Source organism: Bubalus bubalis, chromosome 3 (genome assembly GCF_019923935.1).
Source record: "Bubalus bubalis isolate 160015118507 breed Murrah chromosome 3, NDDB_SH_1, whole genome shotgun sequence".
Lineage (NCBI taxonomy): Eukaryota > Metazoa > Chordata > Mammalia > Artiodactyla > Bovidae > Bubalus > Bubalus bubalis.
In genome coordinates, this window is record NC_059159.1 from 122,281,179 (window position 1) to 122,308,519 (window position 27,341).

The 27,341-nt window shown below is 51.2% G+C and overlaps 2 protein-coding genes and 1 long non-coding RNA gene across 5 annotated transcripts; 2 read left to right on the forward strand and 1 right to left on the reverse strand.

Moving 5' to 3' along the window:
* Positions 1 to 633: 633 nt before the first annotated feature.
* Positions 634 to 19,785, forward strand: GLIPR2 (GLI pathogenesis related 2). Of its 2 annotated transcripts, XM_006073602.4 has the most exons (5): positions 635 to 791; positions 10,136 to 10,244; positions 10,593 to 10,696; positions 12,508 to 12,585; positions 19,172 to 19,785. In XM_006073602.4, the coding sequence occupies exons 1-5, from the start codon at positions 779 to 781 to the stop codon at positions 19,330 to 19,332; spliced, it is 465 nt and encodes a 154-aa protein (XP_006073664.1). In that variant the 5' UTR covers positions 635 to 778; the 3' UTR covers positions 19,333 to 19,785. The 2 variants fall into 2 exon arrangements, with proteins under 2 accessions (XP_025137500.1, XP_006073664.1); XM_025281715.2 differs by lacking the exons at positions 10,593 to 10,696; positions 12,508 to 12,585 and having other exon boundaries at positions 634 to 791; positions 19,172 to 19,238.
* Positions 14,661 to 23,000, reverse strand: LOC112583917. Of its 2 annotated transcripts, XR_003108221.3 has the most exons (3): positions 22,803 to 23,000; positions 22,524 to 22,639; positions 14,661 to 15,088 (listed from the first exon to the last, which is right to left on the reverse strand). It is a non-coding gene; the product is annotated as an uncharacterized LOC112583917 (long non-coding RNA). The 2 variants fall into 2 exon arrangements; XR_006549991.2 differs by lacking the exon at positions 22,524 to 22,639.
* On the forward strand, positions 22,539 to 27,111 carry CCIN (calicin). The gene is made up of 2 exons (XM_006073601.3): positions 22,539 to 22,676; positions 24,517 to 27,111. Exon 2 carries the CDS (start codon positions 24,581 to 24,583, stop codon positions 26,345 to 26,347), a length of 1,767 nt encoding a protein of 588 aa, XP_006073663.1. The 5' UTR covers positions 22,539 to 22,676; positions 24,517 to 24,580; the 3' UTR covers positions 26,348 to 27,111.
* Positions 27,112 to 27,341: the final 230 nt, after the last annotated feature.

A 27,341-nucleotide genomic window follows, 5' to 3' on the forward strand; every position in this document is an offset into this window, starting at 1 on the left:
GCCCCCAACCCCCCACCTCATAAGTCTAATTTGACTGGAGCATGGGATGAAGTTAGGAAGCTGAGGAGACAGGTCTGCCCCCAGACTTCAGGGGTGGGGGATTTGGCTTGGTCTGACAGGCAACGAGGGACCGAGGACAGGGGACACAGCGGGACTGCAGAAGCCTCCCTGGGACGGCCACGCGGGGAAGGGGAGTGTTGGAAAGTGCCCAGATCCAACCCAGACCCGCACCAGAGGGTGTGTGCTGCGGAGAGGACAAGACGTACCTCGGAGCCCGGGGCCTCAGGGGTTTGTGGGGGTCAGGCCGGTACAGGGAGAGCACCAAGCCCTGGTGATGCGGGTCGGAACCGTCCCTCATTCCCCGACAATAAGCCCTGCGGAACCCTTAGCGTATCAGTCTCTGAGCATCTACCAAGTGTGTAGGAGGCGCGGGCTTCCCTCCTCACCCACATTCGGTTTCCGGAGAGGGGCAGCTCGGGGCCAGTAGCCTGGGCTCCCGTCCGCACTTGGAGAGCTCTGAGCGGCCCCATGCGGGCAAATTTCTCCGGAGTCGGTAAGAGGCCCGCGCGGCGCCGGGGCGCGGTGCCTCCTCCAGGCAGCCGGCGGGATGACCCCAGGCAACTCCTCCTGCAGCTGCCACTGCCATATAAGGCGGGGGCCGGGCGGCGCCGGGGGAGGGGCTGCAGCCGCCAGGCCTCCTCCTCAGCTCTGAACGGCGCCCGGCCGGGAGGGAGCGCAGCGCAGCGCAGCGGGAGCGGAGCAGCGCGCCGAGCCTGCCATGGGCAAATCAGGTGAGCCCGCCGGGCCAGCAGGACCGGGGTGCGGTGATGGCTCGGGGCTCCGAGGTCCTCGCTGTCACTCTTCCCGAAGCTGGCTGGATCCCCAGGGGGAGTGGGTCGACCACCTCCGCCGGGGCGACGCGGCTCCGGCCGCGCTGTGGGACCACAGGGTGCGGGATGGAGGGGCTCACAGAGCTGGCAGTTTCCGGGGCAGCCAGGAAGCCGAGGTGGCCGTCGGGCCACCGGGAGAGAGGGAGCGAAAGCGAGACAGAGGGAGGGTCCTCCTGTCTGCGAGCCAGAGATTGCGTCAGGGAGGGCTTCCAGGCGCTGATGGGATTAGCGCTGAGTCCGGCCAAGGCGTGGCTTTTGCTTTGTTTCAGGACAGGGTTAGAGTTGGAAAAAGCCACAGAACTGTGACAACATCTCTTGATGCAAAGCAGCTTGCCCGGACCAACCCTGCGAAAGACAGCTCTGAGCATCCTTTTCTTCTGTCGTTGTGCCTTCTCCTCTAAGCACCCCCCTCCCACCCCCGTGCCAGACTCAGGCTACACAGGAGTACACACAAGGGCTTCCCCCTTCTCTGACCTGTCCGCTGCCCAGCCTCACCACCGTGGCTGCCACGGTGAACTTTCTAAAACCCAGATCTCCTCTTGTTATTCCCGAACAACTTCCATCCCATAGTCTGAAAGAGTACACACTCTTCAGCTCTACCGTGGGGCTCTCAGGGGCTGGCCATCACCCCATTCTTGCCTCTGCACCCAGCTATGGCACTGGATCCTTCACCTGGGTTCCCCTTCCCAGCGTTCACCACCACCACCACTTTGCCTCTCCCACTTCGGTGAAATTGAAAATCCTCCCCATCCTTCTAGGCTCAACACCTAGACTAGTACGGCACCCCGATTCCTGACCTGGTGTCTTCTTCCTTGCAGCCCTCCCAGCTATCAGGTTGGGACTCTACCCAGCCAAAAACCTGCTCCCCACCAACTCCTCACTTCTGACAGCCAGGAGCCATGTCTATCTCAGTATAGTTCGTGCCTCACAGGAGGCTTTTGAATGAAAGATTTTGAACAGAGTTCAAAAGCCCCACTTCATGGAAAGTTGAGGTTGTCAGCCTCAGATGGTTTAAGGTTGGGTCTCTTCCTGAATCTGTCCTCTACTTCTGAGGTACCGATGTTGGAATAAGTGACTTTCTCTGGCATTGGGCCTAGCCTGCCTTATCTGTAGTGGCAGCTCTGCCTTTCAGCCCTGGCTCTGCTAACCACTTGCTGTGTGATCTTGAGCAAAGCCCTTTCCTTCTCTGTGCCTGTTTCCTCATTTATACAAAGAAGATGGCCGGTATCATCCCCAGGGTCTTTTGCAGACTGGAAAGGTGGCATAGTTATTATGCCGTTGGCTAGTGGGGGGTGGGGGAGAGCATGGCAGATGTGAGAGGGCCCTTTGAAATCCCTATCTGGGGAAGTCCCATTCTCTACAGATTAGGAGAAAGTCCACAAATTATCTAAAGCTACATTCTAATCAGTTGTTTCTGGCTTCTTTCCTAAGAAACAGTTTTCCAGAACTGCTGAGTGCCCATTTTTCTCTGTTCATCCATCCCTCTCTCCCTCCCTCCATCTTTCCTTCCTCCCCTTCATCTTTCCTTCCCTCCCTTGTTCTTCCCTTCCATCATCTGTCAGCTCTGTATCAACCTGTGGACCTAGTGCTGCAGAGGGCATGGCCCCTGCCCTTAGGAGTGTTTGTGTGGATTATGAAATGCATCAGAAAGCTGGTTGGGGGATAGACAGGCACTACACTCTAGCAAGAGGTGGAAAGTGATCCATGCCACAAGACAGGTGCAGGTGAAGAGCTGTGGGAGCTTGTGGTGGGGTGGGGGTGGGGGGTGGATCTCTTTCCCAAGCATCCAGTGAAGATTCTTGGAAGAGATGGTCAGACTCTCGAGTGTCTTGGAACTTTGGACTTTCTCCATGAGACCTGGGGGGCCACTGAAAGGCATTGATCTAAAAGCTGCGGGACCAGAATTGTTCCAGGGTGGAGGGTGAATCAGATGGAGAGAGAGTGGAGGTAGAGGTCAGGGAGAAACTGTTGCAGTTACTCAAGCAAGAGATAACAGAAACATCTAAGGGACTGGAGAAGAAGCGGGGATGGATTTTCAAGATGGTAGCCTCAATAGCACCCCACTCCAGTACTCTTGCCTGGAAAATCCCATGAATGGAGGAGTCTGGTGGGCTGTAGTCCATGGGGTCGCAAAGAGTTGGACACAACTGCATGACTTCACTTTCACTTTTCACTTTCATGCATTGGAGAAGGAAATGGCAACCCGCTCCAGTGTTCTTGCCTGGAGAATCCCAGGGATGGGGGAGCCTGGTGGGCTGCCGTCTATGGGGTCGCACAGAGTTGGACACAACTGAAGCGACTTAGCAGCAGCAGCAGCAGCCTCAAGCAGACTTGGTGACTAACTTGTGAATAAGAAGGAAAGGTCAGCGGTGTGAGTCTGGGTGCAGGAAGGTGATGACACCTTCTAGGACTGGAGATGCGGAGTCTCCAGGATGGTGGCAGAAAGCAAGTTAGAGCCGGTTCAGGCAGTTTCCGCCCCCTTCCCATCGTTAACTTCCACAGAACTGGGGACCTTCCAGAATACTGGCCCTTAGCCACATGTATTCTATTCATCTCCTTCCAAAGACTCTGAGCCCCCTGGATAGTATCCGGGTCCCCTAAGGATCCCAAGAGAAAATTACTTTCCTGGGTTACACAGGCCTAAACTTGTCATTCCAGGCCACCAGCCTGAGACTCTCTGTGCCCAAAGGACAGGCAGCATCACAGACGTGCATCCACAGAGGGGCCCTTTGTGGTTCCATAAAGACCTTCATAAGGAGCTTGCCTCTTCTGGGCCTCAGTTTCCTCATCACTGCACAGAGCCCATCTCTTTTTAATCTTTAACCTCAGATATACAGCAGAGCTACTGGGGTAGTGGGCATTGCTGGAAAAGTGTCTCATAACCAACACAGCTTAAATTCTGGAAGTCCAGTGTTCAGAGACTCCTAGGTCCAGCCCCTGGCCCACATCTTCCTGCTGGGCTTCAGTTTGCAGCTGAGCAGAGAAAAGAAACAGCCTGGGGCTCAGTGGAAGCCTCTAATATGCTCCCTAATAATAGCGATTGCCAATTATTCAGCTCCTACTGTGTGCCAGGCTTGAAGCTGGGTGTTTCATATGTGTTATCAACTTTTGTAACAGCCTATGAGGCCCTTATTATCAGCTGACTGGATTTACAGAGATTGAGTACTTTGCCCAAGCTCACACCCTGGACAAACAGATTTGCACCCAGTTCTCTGACTTCCCAGCTGGGTGCTGACCTGTCTGCCACACTGATCATTTGTCACCCTGCTTCTCAGCCTGGACTCCAGCCCTGAAGGACAACCACACACTCTCTATCGCTAAGAATCTTACTGTCCCTCGATCCACATCTCCTAGCCCGAGGTCATCAGAGCAGAAAGATCTCCAGGGACCAAATTATCCAGGAATTTTCTACAGAGCAGGGCCTTCACACCTCTGCAGGGGAAGGCCACGTGGGCAGGTTAGTCCCCACAGTTTTGTTTTCATCTGTTGATTCTAAAGAAAGGTTCAAAAAAGGGTTTCCCTGCTTTGAAGCTATTTTGAAAACCACAGATGTCAGCCTTCCTTCTCACACAGATGAGGAAACAGGGCAGCATGCTGGCAAGCAGGCCTGGGTGGCGGCAGGCAGGACTGGAGAGAGACCGCCTCTCTGCTGGCAGAACAAGTGCTCTCCCTGCCCTGCCTCCTTCAGTTCTACCGTGACCATCATCCGCTCACACAGGGGCAGCCTAAGGCATACCCTGGGACATCTTTGTCATTCTCGCTGAGGGACAGAAAGAAGTATGTAAGGTGGAAAGTGTGTGAGATCCAGGGCAAGGGAGGGACATTCTTGGATCTGACTCCAGTGTGGACTCACCGTGTGACCTCAGGCAAGTCACATGTCCTCCCAAAGACCAAAATTTCCTTGTCTATAATGAGAAGAATCATGTCCTCAGGCTTCCCCAGTGCTGGTATGAGAATCTCATTCATCTGCTCTTGTGCTCACTTTTTCACTCAGTAAGTACCTGAGCTCAGAGGTACTGAAATAGGTCATCAAAGACCAAATTAAATACCAGCAGTCCTGCTCCCATTAAAATCAGGGAGGGGAGTTCCCCACAAAGCCAGGAGGCTAATGGGTCTCTGCCCAACAGTAATGATTTATAGGTGACATTTAGTTGAATTATAGTTTATTCACTTTGTTCCAGATCTGATCTAAAGCATTTACAAAGATTGATTTATTTAATTCTCACAACAACCCTGTGAGGTAGACACTGTTATCCCCATTTTGTGTATGGAAGAAATGAGGCACAGAGTGATTTAGCAACTTTACCAAGATCACACAGCTAATAAAAGGCAGAGCTGGGATTTACCTCTTGAATTTCCTGGAACCCAGGCTGAAAAAGCTACCCATCTGGAACTCATTCTTTTTATTTTTTTAAATCAACTTTTTATTCTTTCCTTCCTGATAAACTAGCAAAACCAGCTTTGCCCCAAAGGCTTTCTAGCCTCTTGCCAGGGGACAGAAGGGGCCTGTTCATAATTCCTGCTCTGGCCCCTGCCGGTCCTGGGCCTCTTTGATGCGGAGTTGGGAGAGGGCTGAGAAATGAGTCAGCTGGGCTCTGGGAGGCCAGAAGAGGACGAATGCTAAGGGAGGGGCCTGTTTCAGCCAACAGTTGTGAGGGAGGAGAGGCACGGACCTCCTCAGAGTCTATTCCGTAGTTAGAAGCTCTGCCCTAAGGACCTTTGAGAGCCTTTGTCTTCCACCTAGCAGAGACGCCCTGGCCTGCCCCCTCACCTTGGCCGCAGGAGCCAGGCCCAGGCAGACCCTTCCAGCAGCTCTGACCTTAAGCTCCAGTTGTGCCCCCTGGAGCTTCTACTCCAGAGCCCTTGGCTTTCCTCTGGGACGACTTGGGCAGGTCTGTCTACAAAGGGCTTAGCACAGAGGAGGCTCTTGAGAAATCTTAGTTCTTTTCTTCTCTTCCCTCTTCCTCCTCTTTCTCCTCAAAGATTTGAAGGCAGCTGTTAACCTCACTGGGACTGCTGCTCCTCCTGGGTCTGGTGGCCCCCTTTTCTCAGTGATTTCCTCTGTCTGGTGACCCTTGCAGTGGGCTGGGGTTCAGGGCAGGGTTCCCTTCCTCATGGGCCTACCCCTAGACCATCTGTGGGAACGTGGACAGAGTATGTTCTTGAGCCTGTTTCCTCATCCAAAAAATGGGTACAATGGTGAAAGCTCCAGCAAAGGTGGTGAAAAGTAAATCAGATGATGCACAGGCCTGGCACCCAGAAATGGTTGGCCAACAAGCAAAAGGAAGGCCCTCCCTCATTCCAGGCTGGTACCCTAGGGCTGTATGACCTCTCTGAGCCTTAGTTTGTGAGCGTGTGTGCTCAGTCGCATCTGACTCTTTGTGACCCCCCTGGACTGTATGTAGCCCACCAGGCTTCTCTGTCCATGGGATTCTCCAGGCAGGAATACTGGAGTAGGTTGCCATGCCTTCCTCTAGGGATCTTTCCAACCCAGGGATCTAACCCACGTCTCCTGTGGTTCCTGCATTGGCACATGGACTTTTTTTTCACTGCTAAGCCACCTGGGAATGCTCTTTTGCCCTCCTACAAAATGAAGCCATAACCCTCCCTCCCCCATCGTGGGATGGCTCTGAGGTCTCTCCCTGCCTGATGCGGGGATGGGTGGGTTTTCTTTGACGCCTCTTTTTCTGATGTTTATCTGTCCTCAGGTCTTTTTACAGAAGTGGGTGTGTCTCTTGCTGGGTGTGGTCACTGGGAGGTATCTTGCCTCCCTGGGGCTCAGTTCTGCTCAAAGGGGCCACCTGGGCTGGGACTGGCTGCTGTGGTGGGAGGGAACCCCTGCATCAGCCAGGGGTGTGGTTATAGGGCCCCCAGACTTTCCAGTCAGTGACAGGGAGAGAGGGCAACCCTGCTGACTCCTTCCTAGAAACCCTGGTGCTGGAACTTTCACTACTTTCAGTACTTCCCGCATTCTGGGAATGCAGTGACCTAGTTTTTAGCAGCCTTATATGTCCCTCTCTGCCAAGGAGACTTCAGAGCCTGAGCAGTCCAGGGTCCATTGTATCACACAGGGCTATCTTTAAACTGGCTTTGCCTTAGTGACCCACCCATTCCCCTTAACTCCACCTCTTTCTCACAGCACAGTTTACACCAGACCCCTGCAATCCTGGCCCTTTCTGCACCTTTGCCTCCTCCTCATCTCTTCCAGGGAGCCTTCCCTGATACATCTGTGGTCACCACTGCCCATGCCACTCAGTCCCACGCGTCTTTCGTGGTGTCCCACCATGGCCTGCCTGGTACATAGAGCTGGAAGGGACTGCAGGACAGGCCTAGCCAGGCCTGCCACTCAGAGGCAGCCTGCCTCTGCTACTTTGTGTGCATCCACACTCACCCTCGTGTGTACACACACACTGAACTCCTGGAAGTCCGGGGTCAGTCGGTCATCTTGCCTCCTCTCACCCTCACCCTCAGGATAGGAAGTGACTTAAAAGTCATCTGACTGGGCCTCCGTTGCCTGAATTCCTCTGAGAGGCATCACCTGCTTGTATGCCCCCGTGCTGGAGAGCTCACTACCATGTGAGGTAGCACTTTCAGTCTTCAGAAAGCTTTGATGGAGACAGAGATCTTTCTTAGGCTGAGCTGAAATCTGTCATCCTGCCTTTCCACCCACTGTTCCCAACTTTGCCCGGTGGGGCCCCAGAATTCAGCAGGGCCCTGTCCTGCATCTTCCAAAGTCTGATCTTCTGCAGTTCTTGCTACCATCCCTTATGAGACCACATATCCAGCCCCTTCTTCACCTCATCACCACCTCTGTACACACTTCAGACTGTCACTGACTCTAATGCAAGGTGGGGGCTGGGCTGGGTGAAGAATTGCAGCTGGACACTGGCTTGTGCAGGACAAGCAGCACATCACCCAGGAGCCCATGGATTTCTGGCCACCATGCCACCCTTGTGACTCCTTAGCGTCCTGTTAGTGAGGCTCCAGTGTGGTTCCCATGAGTTGCTGTGATTCCTGCCACTTCCACCTGAGATATTCTTTAAAAGCCTCTGTGACTCCATTATCCAGAGTAACATGTGAAACCCCAATTTTTTCTCTAATATTTATTTATTTGTCTGTGCTGAGTCTTAGTTGTGACACGTGAGATCTTTAGTTGTGGCATGTGGGTTCTAGCTCCCTGACGACTGCACGTTGGGAGTGCCGAGTCTTAGCCACTGGAGCACTAGGGAAGTCCCCCAAAATCTTTTTTTTAATTCTGGTAAAAATCACATGACATAGAATTCACCATCTTGGCCACTTTTTAGTAAAGTGTGTTCACAGTGTTGTAAAGCAGATCTCCAGGACTTTTTCATCTTGCAGATCTGAAACTCTGTACTCATTCAACAGCACCTTCCCTCTCAGTGGGCCTCCCGGCCACAGAGGCCTGAGAACTTCAGGTGGTAGCTCCACCCTCTGCCTTATGACTTGTTACCATGGCCACGGTTTTCACCTACATGCCTTTGTCACAGCATCTCCCCATCTCTGCCTGTCAATCCAGACCTCCCAGATCCTGGCATTTTGGCACCCTTTTCCCACCCTGTCCCACTCCCCATTACTATGACTGGACCCCACCAGACTGCCCCACCAGTCCCCAGAGTGTGGAGGTTGTGACCACACTGGCATGGCCTGCAGTTTCCTTCCCTCTTCTGGTCAGTGTCTAGCCCAAAGCTCTGGAGGGCAAGCCCTCGGTCTTCTTCCCTCAAGTCCCCTAGAGACCCAATGGGATTCAATCTGAAGGCCCGGGAGACCTGAGGGATCTGGCCGAGGGAGGGGAAGAGGACCCCTGCTGGTTCATCTCCATGGCCTCTGGAGGAAAAGACCGCAGAGGAGGAGAAAGGTGGCTGGTGATGGTGACTTGGGCCAGTGAATGGAGGGGGGCTTCTCTCATCCTCTGGTTTATACCCTCTGCCCACAGCAGGCTTCAGGGACAGGCTCCTGCCAGAGGGGACTAGCTCAGTTCTAAGGACCCCCCGTGGCCCTCACACATAACTCAACCATTTCCATGGTGATGGCAGGGGGTCCTCCCAGACTCCTAAGGCTGAGGTCAGCACCTTCAGAGTCTTAGCCTAGCCAGCTCCTGTTCAGACATCTGCGGGGCCTCAAATCAGGCCTAACCATGTTAGGCTGCTTTTCTCCAAGTTCCTCTTGAACTGTGCTCACCTGCACCTTGACCCTGCCACACTGTTGGCTGTTGTTTTCAAGACTCTGTCCCTTCTGGGTGTCAGCTCTTTGAGGGCAGGACATAGCTAACTTGTCCGAACCTCTGGCATATGGTATGGGACTTGGCACAGCGGACACACTCGGAGAGCAGATGAACAGATAGATGAGTTGGGGTTGGATGGATGATAGATGGGTGATTGGATGCTGCTGCTTACATCATGAATCAATAGGTGGATGGATGAGAGATGGATGGAGGATGTGGGATAGATGAAGTTCCATTTCAGATTCGAATTGATATGACCTCTGTCCGCTACTGACCTGGCCTACCTTTGACTTCACCACTTCTCCTCTCCCAGTTCCAGCCCCCTTGGCTTTGCCCCTTCTGAGGTTGTGACCCAGTTGGGCACACCTTCCTTCACCTACTGAGGCCAGTGATCACACCCCGCCCTGCTGCACCCATCACCCCACAGCATTCTTTCCCACACTCTCCCCTCTCTCCACTTCCTGATGCTGTCCTGCCCTGGTCAGTCCTCCTCTCTCCATCTGTCCCTCTGTCTTGGGGCAGTGCAGGTACCCCTGCACTCCAGCCAGGCCTGTTCTCTCTGAGCTCCCTTCTCCAGCCCTTCCCAGTCCTCCTGTAGCATGCACCATAGGTCCCATCTGAGATATCCAGTCTCCACACATTTTCTTTCAGATGTCCTACTCTTCCCTGTCCAGCACCCCCCTCTCCATCTGCTCTGCGCCTCCAGCCCATCCTCCACTCAGCAGCCGGCAAGGTCTTCCAGAAACAGAGGTCTCCTTAGCTCACCCCCGTTCCCCCAGTCAGTCACTTCCCATTGCCATGAATAAAGACTCAGATTCCTTACATGCCCCATGGGGCCCTACACAGTCCTGGGGGTGTTGGTGTGCAGAGATTGGGGCAGCAAGCCTGGCCCTGTGGGCTTAGGTCTGAGCTGGGCCATGCTCTGAAGCCTGCAGGGTACTTTCCTACTTTCCGTGGCTCTTTTCTCCTCACTGAGATGGTCTCCATCTTGAACTCCTTGCAGCCTCCAAGCAGTTTAACGACGAGGTCCTGAAGGCCCACAATGAGTACCGGAAGCAGCATGGTGTCCCCCCACTGAAGCTCTGCAAGAAGCTCAACCGGGAGGCTCAGCAGTGAGTGCCCCCAGTGCCCAAGGCCCTTCATGGTGCTGCCGCTGCCGCAGTCATGGATGGGCGCTAGGATGCAGGAGAGATGTGGGCTTGGGGGAAAAACACAGCCATACTTGAATAGACCCTCTGCCATTTACCTAGGTGGGTCCCATTGTTCCTCTGAGCCTTAGTTTGCTCCTCTGTAAAGTGGAACTGGAGCAGGGGCTTAGAAGTGATGCAGGTGTGATGCTCCTGATTGCCTCCACGAGCCCAGGGCAGGGACAGAAGCTCAGCCACGCTAGGTTAGGGCTCCTACTTTTGAGGCTTCCCCAGGCTGTATGCACTCTAAGGAAGCACCGTGGACTCCTGCAGGTATTCAGAGGCCCTGGCCAGCACGAGGATCCTCAAGCACAGCCCAGAGTCCAGTCGTGGCCAGTGTGGAGAGAACTTGGCATGGGCATCCTACGATCAGACAGGTGGGTCATTCCTCAGCCCCCCACCCACTGCCTGAGCTGGGCCTGGGACATCCAGTGTTCAGGCTCCTCCTGGTCCCAGTGCCCTCAGAGTGCCCCCATGATGCCGCTACCTGCCCAGAAAGGGAAAAGAACCGCAGAGCTCTCTATCTGCCCCCAGGGGCTGACTGCAGTTCACCACAAGGGCTCCAGGGGCCAGCTCAGGGCCAGGCCTGTGCGGGGTGCCAGGGACACAGAGATGAGTCAGACTGCCCGCCCCCGCACCCCCTTGAAAAGAACTCCCAGCTGAGAGCGTGGGCGGGGGAAAGACTGCTTGTGTGCTGAGTCTCAGCCTGACCCTGTGGGCATTGCAGCATCCCCGGTTACAGAAGAATTTTACTTTCCTCACGTTCTGCTAAAAGTCTTTTCAGTGCTCGTGTATTAACTGTTTTCATGAGAAAAGTGCAATAGAGCTTTTTTCCATGTTGGGCAAAGTAATAATAATGGGAAAGGCAATTCCTCACCCAAGGTCACAGCCTGGATCGTGATCCCACCACACTGACCAAACATTGTGGAGCTTCCTGGCTCTGACAGGGCTGGCGTGGCTTTTTAGGAAAAAAGCTGGAGAGAGCCACCTCGCACTCTGACCGCCTCCCTCCCCTGCAGGAGAATGACTGTTCCCTCCCTGGCCTCACATTCCTGGGGGTTCCCCAGGGAGGCCCTGGACAGCCTCTATGTTTCCAGGCAGAGCTCTCCACGAGAAGCATGGGCCTGCCCCTGAGGAGGGTGGAGCCCAAGGCCCGCAGACCCTCTCCAGGCTCAGGCTGTGGGCCTGGATGGGGAGAAGGGAGGGGGGCGGGAAAGAGCCAGCAGGAGATGAGGCTCCCTCCCAGCCTCATGATGGCTCCCCGTGGAGCCTTGAGCAAATCTGCTACCCTTCCTGGCTCCAGTGTCCCCATCCCTACAGAGAGGGGTTGGGTGGGTGGTCTCTAGGGCAGCAGTTCCCCATCTTGGCTGGACCCTGGGATCTTCTGTGGTGCTTTTAAAAAGTATAGTGCCTGATCTCTCCTCCAGAGACACTGATACAATCAGTATCAGGCATCAGTAATTTTGAAAAACTTCCCACTGCTCTCAGAGGCCCTGCCACTCCAGGTGTGGTCCATAGATCAGCCACATCACCTGGAAATGTGTTAGCAGTGCAGACTCAAGGCTCTACCTAGATCTGCTGGAGTCCAAAGCTGCATTTTAACAAGAGCTCCAGGTGATTCGTGCACTTGTTAAAGTTCAAGACTTACTGCCCTGAGGCCCAAGGCTCCTAGCCCTCTGGCCCTGAGTTCAGCTGCTCCCAGGGGAATCCTGTGACCAGTGGATGCTCCAGGAGAGGGCCCTTCTGCCTGCAGCAGAGACCCTGACCCACCAGCCCAATTACACTTCCTCCTGTGGATGTTTCAGGAGCAAGAGTTGTGGTGGAATGAGGGCAGAGTCTCCTGAAAGCTCACAGCATTGTTAGAAGCCCTTGGAGTATGTTGCATTCAGCCCTGTTGTATAGAGGCCCAGAACTGGGCAGGCCTTGCCCAGGATTGCACAGTGAATTAGTGGCAGGGCAGGGACACGAGGCAGGCCCCCTGACCTCAGGTCAGGGCTCTTCCCAACCCCCAAGAAGGCCCTCCCTTCAGCCTGGATGTGCTCACGGGCAAGAGTCCCCATGTCAGCCCATTGGTGCTTCATGAAATGTCTAACTGAGGGATGGGTGCTTTGGGGCTAATGGGAGATGGAAGGAATAGGGAGTCGGTTAATTTTGCTGCTGAGTTGTCAGCAGTGTCTTTTCCTTACAGGAAAGGAGGTGGCTGATAGATGGTACAGTGAGATCAAGAACTACAACTTTCAGCAGCCTGGCTTCACCTCTGGGACAGGTGAGTGATGTGGACACAGCAGTGACCTGGCCCGGGGTGGGGTTGCAGTCTGGGTCTGACTTCAGAGGAACTAACCCCCTAAAAATCAATCACTTTCCTTCTGTTTTACTTCTTCCATATTTCTCTGGTTTGACTTTGCCCAGAGGGCACAACCATCCCCACCTCTTCGAAAACACACACATACACACACACACACACACACGTACGTACGTAACACACTCCTCCATCCAAGAGCAGCCAAGCTGCCGGTTCCTGCCCCAGCAGCTCAGCGCTCTTCAGATGACTGGAGTGTGGCATGAACAGGCTGTGGACTGTAAAAGCTGCTGAGTGTGTCTTTTCAGGAGTGGTACCTCAGCACTTGTCATCTGTCATCCTACTTCTGGGCTTGCTTTCCAGGAGCCAGAGTATTCTAAGACCTTCTCTGTCCATGCTAGTCTGATTAAACTGCCAGTGGCTTCCTGGGGCCATCAGGAAAACTGCTGAGCCACTGACTCTTGCCCTGGTCTTAACACCTTCCTCCCTCCTGCCCTCACATCCTCTCCTCCACTCCCTCCTCACAACCTCCCAATTATTCTCCCTTCTCCTTTACACACTAGTTTGTGGTTCAGATGAGCTTGGAATGCAGAGATTTTTGGATCTAGTCTCAGCTCTGGCACTATGAGTTGCATGAACTTGGGTCAGCGCCCTGTCCTTCCCTGTCCCCAAGGGAGAGGCCTAAGGTGGTGGCCTCTATGGGATGTTCTGAGAGCCGGGATTTAGATGCAGGGAGCCGGCCATGGGACCATCCAGACTTTCCCATGGACCTCCCATGTGAGCAGCGAATGGTTAGCCTACCAAAGCCCTGGGCAGCCGCTCTGGGTTCCCCCTGCCCCTCACAGGCCTCACCAGGCTCGTCTTTCCTCAAAACTGACTCACGTCCACCCAGGGCCCAGGATGGTTTCAAAGAAGCTGGGAGTTCCTCTGACCAGAAGGCACCAGAGGAACTGAACAGAGGATTCTCTGTCCATCCTGCTATTCCTCTACCCCACCCCATCCCACCCATGGGTGGAGACACTTACAGCCTCCCACCCTCTGCAGGACTCTTCAGAAGCAGGAAGTGACATGTTCTCAGAGCCAGTCACCATTTCCTGTGGTTTGCGCTCACCCTTTGGGGCAGGGGTTCTTGCAATCGTGTGGGTAGAGATAGCAGCATCTGAACCGAGGCATTTCCTCTCAGTCCTGTGGGGCAGGACCAGGAGGCTGCAGCCAGGGCCTGGGAGAGAACTGCTGGTTCTGTGGTAATTAGATTTTAGAGGTGAAGCAGGAACAATGACAACCTCCTAACAGTGATTAATAATGTGTAGGCAGAACTTGGTCTTCTTTTCATAAAGATCAATGTCCGGAAGATGTTTTATTTCATCCTGTGAGCAAGATTCACGAGCAATCACACATGTGTCAGAGCAAGTTATTGGTGTTGCACGCCACTTGATAGTAAAAAGCATCTCCACCTCCATGGCCACGTGACCTGCAATACCTTTTGGAGGTGGGGCTATATTCCACCCATTTTGCAGAGGAGGAAGCTGAGGCCCAAAAAGAGGAAAAGACTTCTCTTTACCTTCTATCTTCAATCTGATGCTTTTTCCATGGTCCCTGCTGCAAGGTAGGAATCTCTCAAGTGTCAGAGCTGGGGATTGGTCTCAACTTTCCATGATCACTGACCCTCTGTCTTGTCTGTTATCCTACATCTCCCATCCCTCAAGAGGAAAAGCCTAGAGCCAACAGCCCCTACTCCATCCCAGGCACCAGTGGGCAGTGCCTGGGGTCACACAGAGCCTGACCCTTGGACAGGAGCACAGCTTTGGGTGGTGATAGAAGCAGGGGTTTTACAAGACTCTTAAAGATGCTCAGGCCTGTCCCCCCTGCGTCAGCCACCCCTGGAGCTGCTTCTCACTGCATCATGGTTCAGGGAGTCCTTGACCTGGGCCCAGGTTGTAGGTGAAAGAGCCTTCAAAATATCCCTGACCCCACCCTTCCCCTACCCAGGTCAAAGTCTTGTGATGAAGGACACAATTCAGTTTCTGCTGAGTAGAGAGAAATAGCTTCTTGCAGTTCCTTTATTTTGTTTGGTTTTTTTTTTAAATGCATAGGCTTGTTGACTTATTCTGAATAAGTAATACGATATATGACATGAGATTTGCAAGCTGTATAAGGTGGAAAGTCTTCCTTCCATCCCTGACTTCCAGCGCTTTGCCTCCCAACCAGTAATACCAGTTTCTGTGTATCCTTTAGAGTCATTCGAACCAACATTTGTGGTTTTTCCTTTTATTATTCTCTGGTGTCAGGTAGATGATCTCTTTCACACTTGCTTTCTTCACACAGCAGGTTGACAGAGATTGTATCATATCAATCGGAAAAGAGCTTTCTCTTTTATTCTCTTGCAAGGATATACTGTAACTTATTTAATGTGTTTTTCAGATGTATATTCTGGAAAGTTTGGGTCCATAGCAGGAAAGAGGATGTGATCCTTTTAGGAAAAAAAAGAAAAAGAAGGAAGCTGTTAGTAATTTAGGGTTAGAAACCAGTGTGTATCTGATGGTTGCTAAGGAAGTTGTGTCCTCTCTAATTCATCTCTAAATACCCAGGCTTAATTATCTGTGTGCAGACTGAAACCTCCAAAGTCAGAGGAAAGATGACTTAGTTTTATCTGTTTGGAAAAGGCTTCCACAGACATTCATACTGCTGGTGTGCATGTGTGCAGTAGGGCTAGACACCCTACTGCTGGGCATCTGTAATCGTTTTCTTGGCAACCAGTGGATAAATGGCAGCTCTTCCTTGTCTGGGTGATGGAGACAGTGGGTAGGTCAGTGGCCAGAGCATGTGGTCTCTTGGAGAAAAGGCTTGTGGGCAAAAGGGTGTGAGCCTTAATGAAAAAAACAGTCTATAGAAGCAGTGACACCTGGCAAAGCTGCTGAAGAGCTGGAGATGAAAGAAATGTGATTAAAAGTTTAAGGACCAAGGATGAATTGGAAAATAGTGCTTCCTCTTTTCTGAGGTGAGACTCAGGGTGTATTGAGCAACAGTTAACATGAGCTTAAGGGTAAATGGTCAGGATGCATAACTGTAGTTAATGTTTCCTTTTAATTCTTGCTTTGATTAGATCACAGCGGCCCTGGAGGTTAGTGTTTATGTTTGGTTGTTTTCACAAAGAATTTAGTAATCACAAATCTTTTAGAGATGTAGACAAAGAAATAATGCCTAAATTTTAAAATTATAAAAATGAGGACTTCCCTGCTTGTCCAGTAGCTAAGATTCTGAGCTCCCAATGCAAAGGGCCTTGGTTCCCTGTTCAAGAAACTGGATCCCACATGTTCCAACTAAGACCCAGTGAAGCCAATAAAAATAATAAATAAAAAATTTTTCATTATAAAAATAGAGTTCATCCATAGGAGAAAAACAGTTTAATCAATGAATGTTGATTTAGTCCTTACCAAATACAAGACACAGTGGGGAACTTCGTCTCTTCCCTGACTGGAGAGTGTGGACACCAGCCCTGTCTCCTTCCCTCCTTCCTTTACTTCATTGTGTGGTGAAACACACTTAACATAAATTTACCATTTTAACCATTTTGTATAATTTTTAAAAATTTTGTTTGCTTTGCTTTTGGCTGTGGTGTGTCTTCCTTGCCGCACGGGCCTTTCTCTAGTTGCAGCGCAGGGGCTGCTCTCCAGCTGGATACACAGGTTTCCCGTCACAGTGGCTTCTCTTGTTGTGAAGCACAGGCTCAACAGTTGTGGTACACGGGCTTAGTTGCTCCAAGGCATGTGGGATCTTTCCTGACCAGGGATCAAACCCACATCTCCTGCATTGGCAGGCGGATTCTTTACCACTGAGCCACCAGGGAAGCCCCATTTTAACCATTTTTGAGCACACGGTTCACTGGGATTAAGTACAGGCATGTTGTTGTGCGGCTGTCACCGCCGTCCACCTCCTGAACATTGTCATCATTCCAAATTGAAACTCTGAACCCATTAAACAATAACACCTATCCCTTCCTACCACCCTCTGCCCAAGCCTTGGTAACGACTATTCTACTTTTCTCCACGAATTTGACTATTCTACTTATATAACAACATTGTTTATCCATGGGCAGTTGTTTTCTTTCCCCCTTTTAGCTATTATGAATAATATGAACATTGGTGTGCAAATATTGAATCCCTGCTTTTTGTTCTTTTGGGTGTATGCCTAGAAGTGGAATCACCGGATCGTATGGTAATTCTATATGTAATTATTTTAGGAACTGCCATACTGTCTCCCACAGGGGCTGCAACATTTTACATTTTCATCAGCAAAGCAAAAGGGTTCCAACTTCTCCCCATCATCCCCATCAACAAATAACATGTTATTTTTTTAAAAAAATAATATCCATCTTAATGAGTATAAAGTGGTTACCCTCTTTCTTAACCACCCAGTGGGAAGCTTAGCTACTCTGATCACAATTTTCCTCCTTCTTCCCTCCCTCTGTCTCTTCCTTTCTTCATCAGATATTAATTAAGCACCTACTGTGTACTAAGCCCACTGGTCAAGAAGACAAATATGGTGCCTGCTCTCAAAGAGGAAACATAATCTCTTTAGGGTTGTTTTTAGAAAATGAATGCCATACTGTGGCATGGAAGTAAATATCCCACTGACCTGTCAAAGGATCTCTCTGAATCTTCAGCAGTAAAGGTGGAAAGGATGAACTCCTGATCTCTGCTCCCAGGAGACGAGAATTTATGGTCATTGAGCAAAGAGTACATTATAGCATCGGTTCTTTGACCCCCAAAACAAGAGCAGAGTTAGAGGCTAAGCTATGTTAGCAGCTGGAAAAGACCAGTGAGTGCAGGGCAGGCAGCCTGAGCAGTGAGAGAATGATGCTGGGAAGCTTCAGCAGCCACAGAAGTATCTGGAGGGGCCAGCAATAGCTTAAGAAGGAACTTAGCTACGTGGCTGAGAGCAGAGGAAACTGAAGGAGGCTCTAACTTGCCTGGGTCTCAAAGAGCTCAAAACATACAAGGCCTGCACTTTCAGTGATGGCAGAACTTAGTCCAAGTTGGTTCTTCCATATGCCTTTCATTCATTCATTCCACAAAGTTTTATTTCACATTCCATGTGTCAGGCTGTGCAAAGTACTGCACATACTTTGATAAATAAATCAATTTGGTTCCTACCCATATGGGGCTCATAGCCTAGTGAAGGGGCCAAGTGCTTCGCAAGTAATCAAACAAATATATCACTGCAAATGGTAAGAATGCTGTGAGAGGGGAAACAGTACAGTAGGGCCATCTTGAGAGGGAGGTGTTCAGGAAATAAGAGTGACTGAGAAAGACCTCTCTGAACAAGTGGCATCTGGGCCAAGACCTAAGGGATAAGAAAACACTGGTCATCAGACAAGCATTGCATACAGTGGCCAGTGCGTGCAAGGGCTCCATAGTAAGAAATATCCGCATGTGTTCAAGGGATGGAAAGGAGGCCACTGGACCAAAGCATTCAGTTTCATTTTAGGTGCAACTAGAAGCAATGGAAGGATTTTTAAGTAGAGAAGTAAACAGATATGATCTGTGTCTCAAAATGATCACTCTGGCTACATCAATGGAAAGTAAATTGAGGAAGCAAGGGTGGATGCTGGAGAGTCAGGCGAAGGCTATTACAGTGATCCAAGTGAGAAAAGTTCATGCTTGAGACCATGGTTTTGGGAATGAAAAGACTAGAGATGTATTTTGAAGTTAGATTCTTCAGGATTGAATGAGTGTTTGTGGGGAAATGAAGGTGAAGGAGGAATGCAGAGCAACCCTGAAGATTGTGTACACAGAGGTACTGGTCATGGAAACGGGAGAGACCAAAATCAAGAGTGAGGTTTGGGTAGGTTACATTTGAGATGCCTGTGAGTCATCCCAGTGGAAATGTCAAGTAAGTAGTTGTGTTTGGAACACAGAGGAGAGATTTGGGCTGGACAAAGATATTTGGGAGCCAAGGAAAGATGAAATTGTCTGAAGAGCTCAACAGGAAAAGAGAGCCCAGGATTGAACCTTGGGAAATGCAGGTCCTCCAGTATTCACAAGTGAGATGGAAGAGGAGGAGGAAGAGAGTGATGTGGGGTGAATGCCAAGAGAGGAAACCAAAAGAGGAGAGTCCTTTGAAAGGGGCAGGAATCTATTCTATTAATGTTCCTGAGATGTCAAGTAAGATGAGGACAACCAGTGACCACTGGGAAGGAACACAGAGATCGTTGGTGACCTTGAAAGTGTGGTTTGGGGCAAGGAGTGGAAGTAGGTGCCAGGTAGGGTGACCTTCTAATTGTTGGGGTCACTGGGCTTTGCCATAATCTCTAGGAGACCATGAAACTTTTGAGCATTGGATAGTGAGATGAGTAGGGTCTATCTGGCTGATTGAGAGGACCCAATGTGTTAGAAAATTAGTCAGTGTCTTGTGTCTCCTTCTGATTGGCAATTGAAGATCAAGCTTCCCCCCGCATGGCAGAATGGTGCAGGAGTTCAGGAGTCCCTTGGAACACCATTCTCCAGGCTTTGCTAACTAGCCTGTTTCCCTCTCCCCATGCCTGTTCCTACAGGACACTTCACAGCCATGGTATGGAAGAATACAAAGAAGATGGGAGTGGGGAAGGCGTCTGCAAGTGACGGGTCCTCTTTTGTGGTGGCCAGATACTTCCCAGCAGGGAATGTCGTCAACCAGGGCTTCTTTGAGGAAAATGTCCTGCCTCCAAAGAAGTAATTTGTCCAGTGGAATGGGAAGGTGGCAGACTCAAGAACTTGGATATGAAGTGCCTAGAACAACAAAACTCAGCTGTGTGTCTGTCCCTGTGGGTGTGTGTGCTTGTGTGTGTGATGCTGAGTCTCTTGCACACACCCTTGGTTAGACAGTTGTGCATGAAATCATTCTCATCAAAGAAATGAGCATACAAAGCCTTTATCTCGATGAGTCCCTAAGCTGCAATTATTTGGACTTTGAGGGGAAAAATTCAATTTTTAAACTTTTTAAAAATTTTTTAAAGCAAACTTTTTTTGTACCTTACTTATATCCATCCCTAATCCTAATGGACTTTCTGTATTCCAACTGTTTGTGATGCTGAGAAAGTGAAGTTCATCTTATGGGACCTTCATGCATTGTAATCTACTTTTGGTAGATATTTAAGAATATTAAACCCTCATTTAAATGTGACAAAAATACAGCTTTAAACATGTCAATAAAAGCAGTTTCCATCCGAAATACAGGGTAGGCAGGGACTCCATTTCACGGAATTACTGAGATTTCTCAGTTGTAAGACATGATGTCATCTGCACGCCTCCTGGAATTCTCTAGTGGGATTGCCAAAGAACAAATGGAGAAAAAAAGCTTGACTTCCTTGCATTTTTCTATCTTCCACCACCCTTGGCCCACCCTCTTTTTCTAAAGATCCTCTGGCATTTCAGAGCTCTCTATGCCGCCCCTCCACCACCACCTTGGTTTCTAGGGAGCAGGGCTAGGCCTGCAACTCACCCATCCCCCACTCTGCCTGGTGGCCCGGGGCCTGTTCTGGGAGAAAGCCCCTCACTCTGCCTGGGCTCTTGGCCAAGCAGCCTTGGATGATGAAGTCAGTGAGCACGGGGGTGAGGGTGAGCTCACTCAGAGTCCCCAGAGGAAGCCCTCCAGCCTGTGCCCTCCCCCGACACAGGGTGGGAGCCCCAGCCTGTTCCTGGCAGCTGTGAGTGCAGCTGCGTTGCTGCTCCTCCAGGAATGTGTCACAGGCCCAAGTGTTCCAAAGAGATATCCCATGCGGGGCCTAGAGGCGCTAACTTAGTTCTGCATTTTGCCTCAAACTATACAGAGTCCTCTAAAATCAGGACTCCATGTGGTCCAGGTGGGAAAGGCCAAGCTGTGAGTCCCTGAAATCATGGCATCTCCAGGTAGTGAGATAGCAGGGCTGGGAGTCTGTGCAGGCCAGTCTTTGAGACGTGCTTCCTGAAGGTCTCTGTTGTGAACACAGGCTTCTGCTGTGCCCTTCATCTCACCCAGGGACAGCAATAAAATCTTTAGTGTAATATCTTACTCCCATATGATTCATGCCTGATTCTTAAGGTTTTCTTTGGTATGAACTATTTTTAAAATCTTTTATCAAGTTTGTTATAATATTGCTTCTGGGTTTTTTGTTTTATGTTTTTGGCCCCAAGGCATATGGGATGTTAGTTCCCTGACCAGGGATCAAACCCACATCCCCTGCATTGGAAGGTGAAGTCTTAACCACCAGGGAAGTTGCTCATGCCTGATTCTTAACCAGTAACTAAGGTAATCAATAACTCTGAGTTCCCATCTTAGGTAACTCAAGATTCTGAATACCTCCAACCCCTCCCCTGTAGACTTGTTTTGAATCACGTGACCTACCGTCACATAGCTGACAGGACTAGAGTGGACATGTGATTCATGGCAGCCAATCCCTAGCCTGGCCATGGACCAGGAATTTGAGCTAAGAAATACAGAGAGAATTGACCAGTGGAACTGAAAAAATAAGGATGCCATGAGTTTGAATTAAGACCATGGCAAGTCAAAGCTATGTGTAAGCCCAGTTATGAGTTGGAAATATATGGAAGTGAGAAAGCCAGTTGTTAGAGGTATAAAACTGGTGAAAAGACAGGAAGACTCTTATCCTTTCCAGTTCCAGGCCAAATCTATGTTTAAAACATACCCTTCATTTTCTTCAGGGCTTCCCAACAAATTGATATATTAATTGATGCTCCCCAGAAGGATAGAATGTTAGATAGAGGCCCCCCAACCCCCGCCCTCCAGGGAGTTTCCAGCAACAGAAAATGCTGACCTGTGCAAGAAGCTGAGGGCCTTGGCCATACCTGGGCAGCTACCACAAACAAGACAAACTCAACGACCAGTCGTTGAACATCCCGTAGCTCCTAGGGACATACTCTACTCAATGCACACATATACCTAGCCAGCTGATGGACCGTGGCAGGCAGCCAGCCCCTTTAGGTTGGAGTCTGTTTCTTCAGTTGGCTGGAATAAGGAACAGACTGACCAGGGGAGCTTTCTAAGCTGAAGATAAGCCAGAGAACAAAGCTGGCTGAGTGAGTGGGCACAAATCTAATTTCTTACAATGGATTTTGTAAAGATGGCAACTCCTACAAGTTCAAGGGCTTCTCTGATGGCTCAGTCAGTAAAGAATCTGCCTGCAATGCAGGAGACTGCCTGAAATATGCAGGAGATATGGGTTCGATCCCTGGGTCACACAGATCCTCTGAAGAAGGAAATGGCAACCCACTCCAGAATTCTTGCCTGGGAAATCCCATGGACAGAGGAGCTGGTAGGCTACAGTCCATGGGGTCGCAAGAGTTGGACACGACTTAGGAACTAAATCACCACCACCATAAATTCCATGTGAGCAGAAGACAAGCCAGATTGCCACCTCTCCTTTGCAGCCAGAGGGTAGGGGAAGGAGTCAGGGACCCTGGCTTCCAGTCCTAGCTCTGTGAACTGAGTTGAGTGAGCCCCTTCCCCTCTCTGGGCTACAATCTGTCTAGCTGTACAAGGTCTGGCACATGGAAATAAGTCTACTGGATCCTCTAAGTTCTCTAGGACACCCTCTAAACCTAACTTTCTTAAACCAGAAGGAAGCATCTGATGAGAGATCTTCTGGCCATGGTTTCTGGGACCTGAAACAAAAACAGAGGGGCATGGCCACCTCCTCCATCAACGTGGGGGTGGGGGCAAAGGAGTGATGAATGACCCACTCATCCCCTACCCCTGGGTGGGCAGGCCTAGAAGCCAATGGAAGTGATAAGTGTTTGGCCTCAGTACCAAGAGGCTTCATCCTTCTCCACCTGAATCACAGCCGCCTCTCCTCTCCAGAGATCAGAGCAGGAGAAGCAATAAGAGCTTAATTATCTTCACAGGGAGAGAAGGGACCAGGTGGAACTCACCTAAGCCACAGAGCTAGTCCTGGAAGGGCAGAAAGTCAAACCTTCTTCCCTTGGGGAAAACAGAAGGTTCTAGCCTTGTGCAGACACGTATGTCAAGAGACTGAGCGCTTCTCACCCTGGAGACATCAAGGTGAATAAATACAGCATTAAAAGGTAAGTACTCTAAAATAATTTTCGAATTAAGAAAAAGCCAGATCTGGAATGAAGGGAGGAGGGAGAGACCGGCAGTTAATAATGAGAACTTGACAACACCGGGAGGGAAAGAGCTGGCAGGCTCACATTTCCGAGGTTGCAGCGACAGTTTTCCTAGTAAGGACGCTAAAGACGGCCTGACGGTCAGGAGTGGGGCTCAGGGATCAAGGGTGCTGTCCGAGCCCAAGTCTTCTCTGTTCGACCTTGCCGTTGCCGCCAGGGTCTACGTTGTTGAGCCGGGTGCTGGGAGCCCCCGAAGGCTGCTCCCGCTGGGACTCGCAGGAGTCGGCCCTCCTCCGTGGAGGGCTCCGGCTGGTCCTTATCCCCTCCTGGGCACAGCAACGCCACGGGAACTCGGGGAGCCCCACGCCGGCTAGGAGGCGGGGTGGGCCGTGGACGTGGCACCCGGCGGGGCACAAAGGGGGACGCCTAGAGTTCTGGATGTCTCCTTTCTAGCCGCTCGGCCGTGCGCCCGCTATCTAGGGCTTTACCTCTGTCTGGAAAATGGGCACAGGGTGTTTTGCCGCGATCCGGTCGGGGAAGAGAGGGCGGCGCCGGGGTCGGTAAGGAGCTCACCGTTCCCAGGCTGGAGATGACTGTCTAGCGCCACCGCGTGGCTGAGGCGGCGCACGGAGCCCACCCCGAGGCGATGGGGATTTCCAGACTTGCCAACGATCACGGAGAACCACAAGTGTTTACGAAAGGAGCAGCCAGCCAGGAACACCGAAACTTGGCGAACTAGTGAAATGGCAGCTAGCTGTTGAACGATTGTTGCGAACCAAACACTGGGCTTGACATTTTCCGGTCCTTTTCTCTTGTAAACTCTTAATCATCTTTTAAGCGGATGCAGCTATTATTCCCATCTCACAGCGGAGAAAACTGAAGTTTAGAGAGAATGAGAAACTTGTCCAAGTCCCCAGCTGATAGGGAGAGCTGACCTATCCCAGCCCCCAACATTTTACAAGCTAGAGACTTGGAAGTGTGGACAGAATGGCCCGGTTTTCCGTGAAACTGAAATAATCAGGGCTTCGAGGGCCCTCCCATCCGCCGGTCCGAGAGTAACTCTTGGCGTCCTTGCTCCCTGAGGGGCCGCCACCTCTCCGTTTTATTGGGTCGGTCAAAGAGTTCATTCGGAATCCGAACGACCTTTTGGGCCAACCCAATGTGAAGAATGATGTCTGTAGCCGTAAATGTCAGAAACCAAAGGACAGAGCTTTTTCTTCTCTAATATCCAGGAGCCTTGGCAGTGAAGGGTGCTTTGGGGCTTGAGAATCAGAGACAGAGGAAAGCTGAGTAGTTAGGAGCATCCCGGGAGGGTGGGTTCCAGAAGGACTGGGTTTCAGGCCCTGCTCTGCTTCCAACTAGCTACGTGATCTTGGGCAAGTCCATACTCTTCTATGGGCCTCGGTTTCCCTCCTGTGCAATGTACATTCCTCTAGATGATGTAAAAATCCTTACCCCAGCCTTCCTAATAGCCCTCCTCATACTAGCCCTGCCCAGACTGGCCCTGACATTCCAGAAGCAGCCCTGAAGTGAGGTTGAAGGTCCCAGGTGGGAGTTGTGACCCATCTCTGAGTTTCCTCCTGAGTTCTGGGCCCTGGACTAGGTCCTGGCAGGGTATCTGGCTTTGGCAGATCAGAGCCATCAGAGGGGAGAAAAGCCCTGTGCCTCTGAGAAAGGCCTCAGGGAGGGGGGCCTGCATTGTGATGACCTCATCCATTCTATGACATCATCCTCTCTCTCATTCCCACTCCTCCCTGATCAACTGCTCTGCAAACAACCATCAATCTGAATCCCAAAGGCCTGAGAAAGTCTGTTCTCCAGTACCTGCTGCTGCTCTTCTGTCTCACCCAGCAAGAAGCACCATGAAATTGGAATTCACCGAGAAAAACTACAACAGCTTCGTACTGCAGAACCTGAACAAACAGAGAAAACGCAAAGAGTACTGGGACATAGCCCTGACTGTGGACCACCATGTCTTCTTTGCACATCGCAATGTGCTGGCTGCAGTCTCCCCGCTGGTGAAGAACCTCATCTCCAACCATGACATGAAGACCACTGATGAGCTCTTTATCACCATTGACCCCAACTACCTGAGTCCGACCACAGTGGACCAGCTCCTAGACTACTTCTACAGTGGCAAGGTGGTGATCTCAGAACAGAATGTGGAAGAGCTCCTTCGTGGGGCCCAGTATTTCAACACACCCCGCCTTCGAATTCACTGCAATGACTTCCTGATCAAGTCCATCCGCCGTGCCAACTGCTTGCGCTACCTCTTCTTGGCTGAGTTGTTTGAGCTCAAAGAGGTGTCAGACTTGGCCTACTCTGGCATTCGTGACAACTTCCACTACTGGGCCAGTCCTGAGGGCTGCGTGCACTTCATGCGCTGTCCACCTGTCATCTTCGGCCGCCTGCTCCGAGATGAAAACTTGCATGTACTCAATGAAGACCAGGCTCTCAACGCACTCATCAATTGGGTATGCTTCCGGAAGGATGAGCGGGAGAAGTATTTCAAGAAGTTCTTCAATTACATCAACCTCAATGCTGTCTCCAACAAGACGCTAATGTATGCCAACAACAAGGTGATGGGCATGGAGAACAGCTCAGCCCACTCAACCCTGATTGAGAGTGTCCTTGTGGACCGCAAGCAGGAGAGGCCAACCAGCCTGCTGAGCTACCAGCGGAAAGGGGCCCTGCTTGACTCAGTGGTCATCCTAGGTGGCCAGAAGGCCCACGGAAAGTTCAATGATGGAGTGTTTGCTTATATCATCCAGGAGAACCTGTGGTTGAAGCTCTCAGAGATGCCCTACCGGGCAGCAGCACTGAGTGCCACCTCTGCTGGTCGCTACATCTACATCTCTGGTGGAACCACTGAGCAGATTTCAGGGCTGAAGACGGCTTGGCGGTATGACATGGATGACAACTCCTGGACCAAGTTGCCCGACCTGCCAATTGGGCTTGTCTTCCACACCATGGTGACCTGCGGGGGGACAGTGTACTCAGTGGGAGGCAGCATTGCCCCAAGGCGCTATGTCTCTAACATCTATCGCTATGATGAGCGCAAGGAGACCTGGTGCCTGGCAGGGAAGATGAGCATTCCTATGGACGGCACAGCCGTGATCACCAGGGGTGACCGGAACCTGTATATTGTCACTGGGCGGTGCTTGGTGAAGGGTTACATCTCCCGGGTTGGGGTGGTGGACTGCTTCGATACCAACACTGGGGAGGTGGTCCAGTGTATCACCTTTCCTATTGAGTTCAACCACCGGCCCCTGCTCTCTTTTCATCAGGACAACATCCTCTGCGTGTACAGCCACCGGCAGAGTGTAGAGATCAACCTGCAGAAGGTAAAGGCCAACAAGACAACCAGCTCAGTGCCTCTTTTGCCCAACAAGTGCCCCTTGGATGTGTCCCATGCTATATGCTCTGTTGGAGACAACAAAGTGTTTGTGTGTGGAGGTGTCACCACAACCACCGATGCCCAGACAAAGGACTACACCATCAGTCCAAACGCCTACCTGCTGGACCAAAAGGCAGGCGAGTGGAAGACCCTGGCCCCCCCACCGGAAGCATTGGACTGTCCTGCCTGCTGTCTAGCCAAGCTACCTTGCAAGATTCTTCAAAGGATTTAAACAACTTTTTAAGTGGGAGAATAAGTAAATGCATTATTATTCACAATTTAATGAGAGAGAAATAGAGAGGAAGGTGTTGGTTCCTTTTTAGCCTCTGTTTGGCCCTGAAGGTAGAGATCCTGGGCTCTGGCTAGTCCCAGTGTGGGGAGATTCAGGGCTGCCCTGTTACTGAAGGGATCCAAGCTGAGGCTGAAAGAGTCTCTGGTGGGTGGGATTGAGGCGTATCTTGGGCACTGGCTCCCAGTGAGTGAAGATTCAGGGCTACTCCATCATTGAAGGGATCCAAGGAGAGGCTGGAAGGGGATCCTGGGTGGGTGAGATCAAGGCATCTCCCCAGGCCCTGGCCAAGGTGATGTCTGAAAGGCCCCCTATCCTATACCCTTGAGGTCACCTTGAAGACACATGCTAGACTGACTGGTAAAGCACCTGCTTAGAGTTGTGAAGCCTCAGGCTCCTCCAACACTCATTTCTGAGTCTGCCCAGGAAGGCAGGGGAAGGCCAATCCCAGGTCTGGGAAAGGAGCCTCCTGGGTTAGGGAGGGAGAAGGTGGTGTGAGCCAGGCTCGAGGATGCGGGCAGAGGGTGTGGGGTTGGGACAGGAGAGGAGGCAGGGTTGCTTGGCTATTGGGCTGGACCATGCAGCTATGGTGTGTCTCATTTGTGGGCAAGTTGTAGGGTTACTTACATGTTTCCAGTAAGCAAGGTTCATTGGGAACTTTCTCCAGGAATACAAGGTCTGAGGAACTGGGGGTGGAAGAGAGGCAAGTAAAGGGAGAAAAAAGAAACCCACATCTCTGTTGGAGACATAAGGGAGATGATGGGATGAGAGTCAGGATGGTTTAGTAGTTAGGGGCCTGACTACTGGGGACAGATGGCCTGGTTCAAATGCCAGTCCCACCACTTACTGGGTAATCCTGAGAAAGTTATTAACACCTCTGTGCCTTAGTTCCCTCATCTGTAAAGGGGGGATAATAAAAGCACCTGCCTCACTGGGT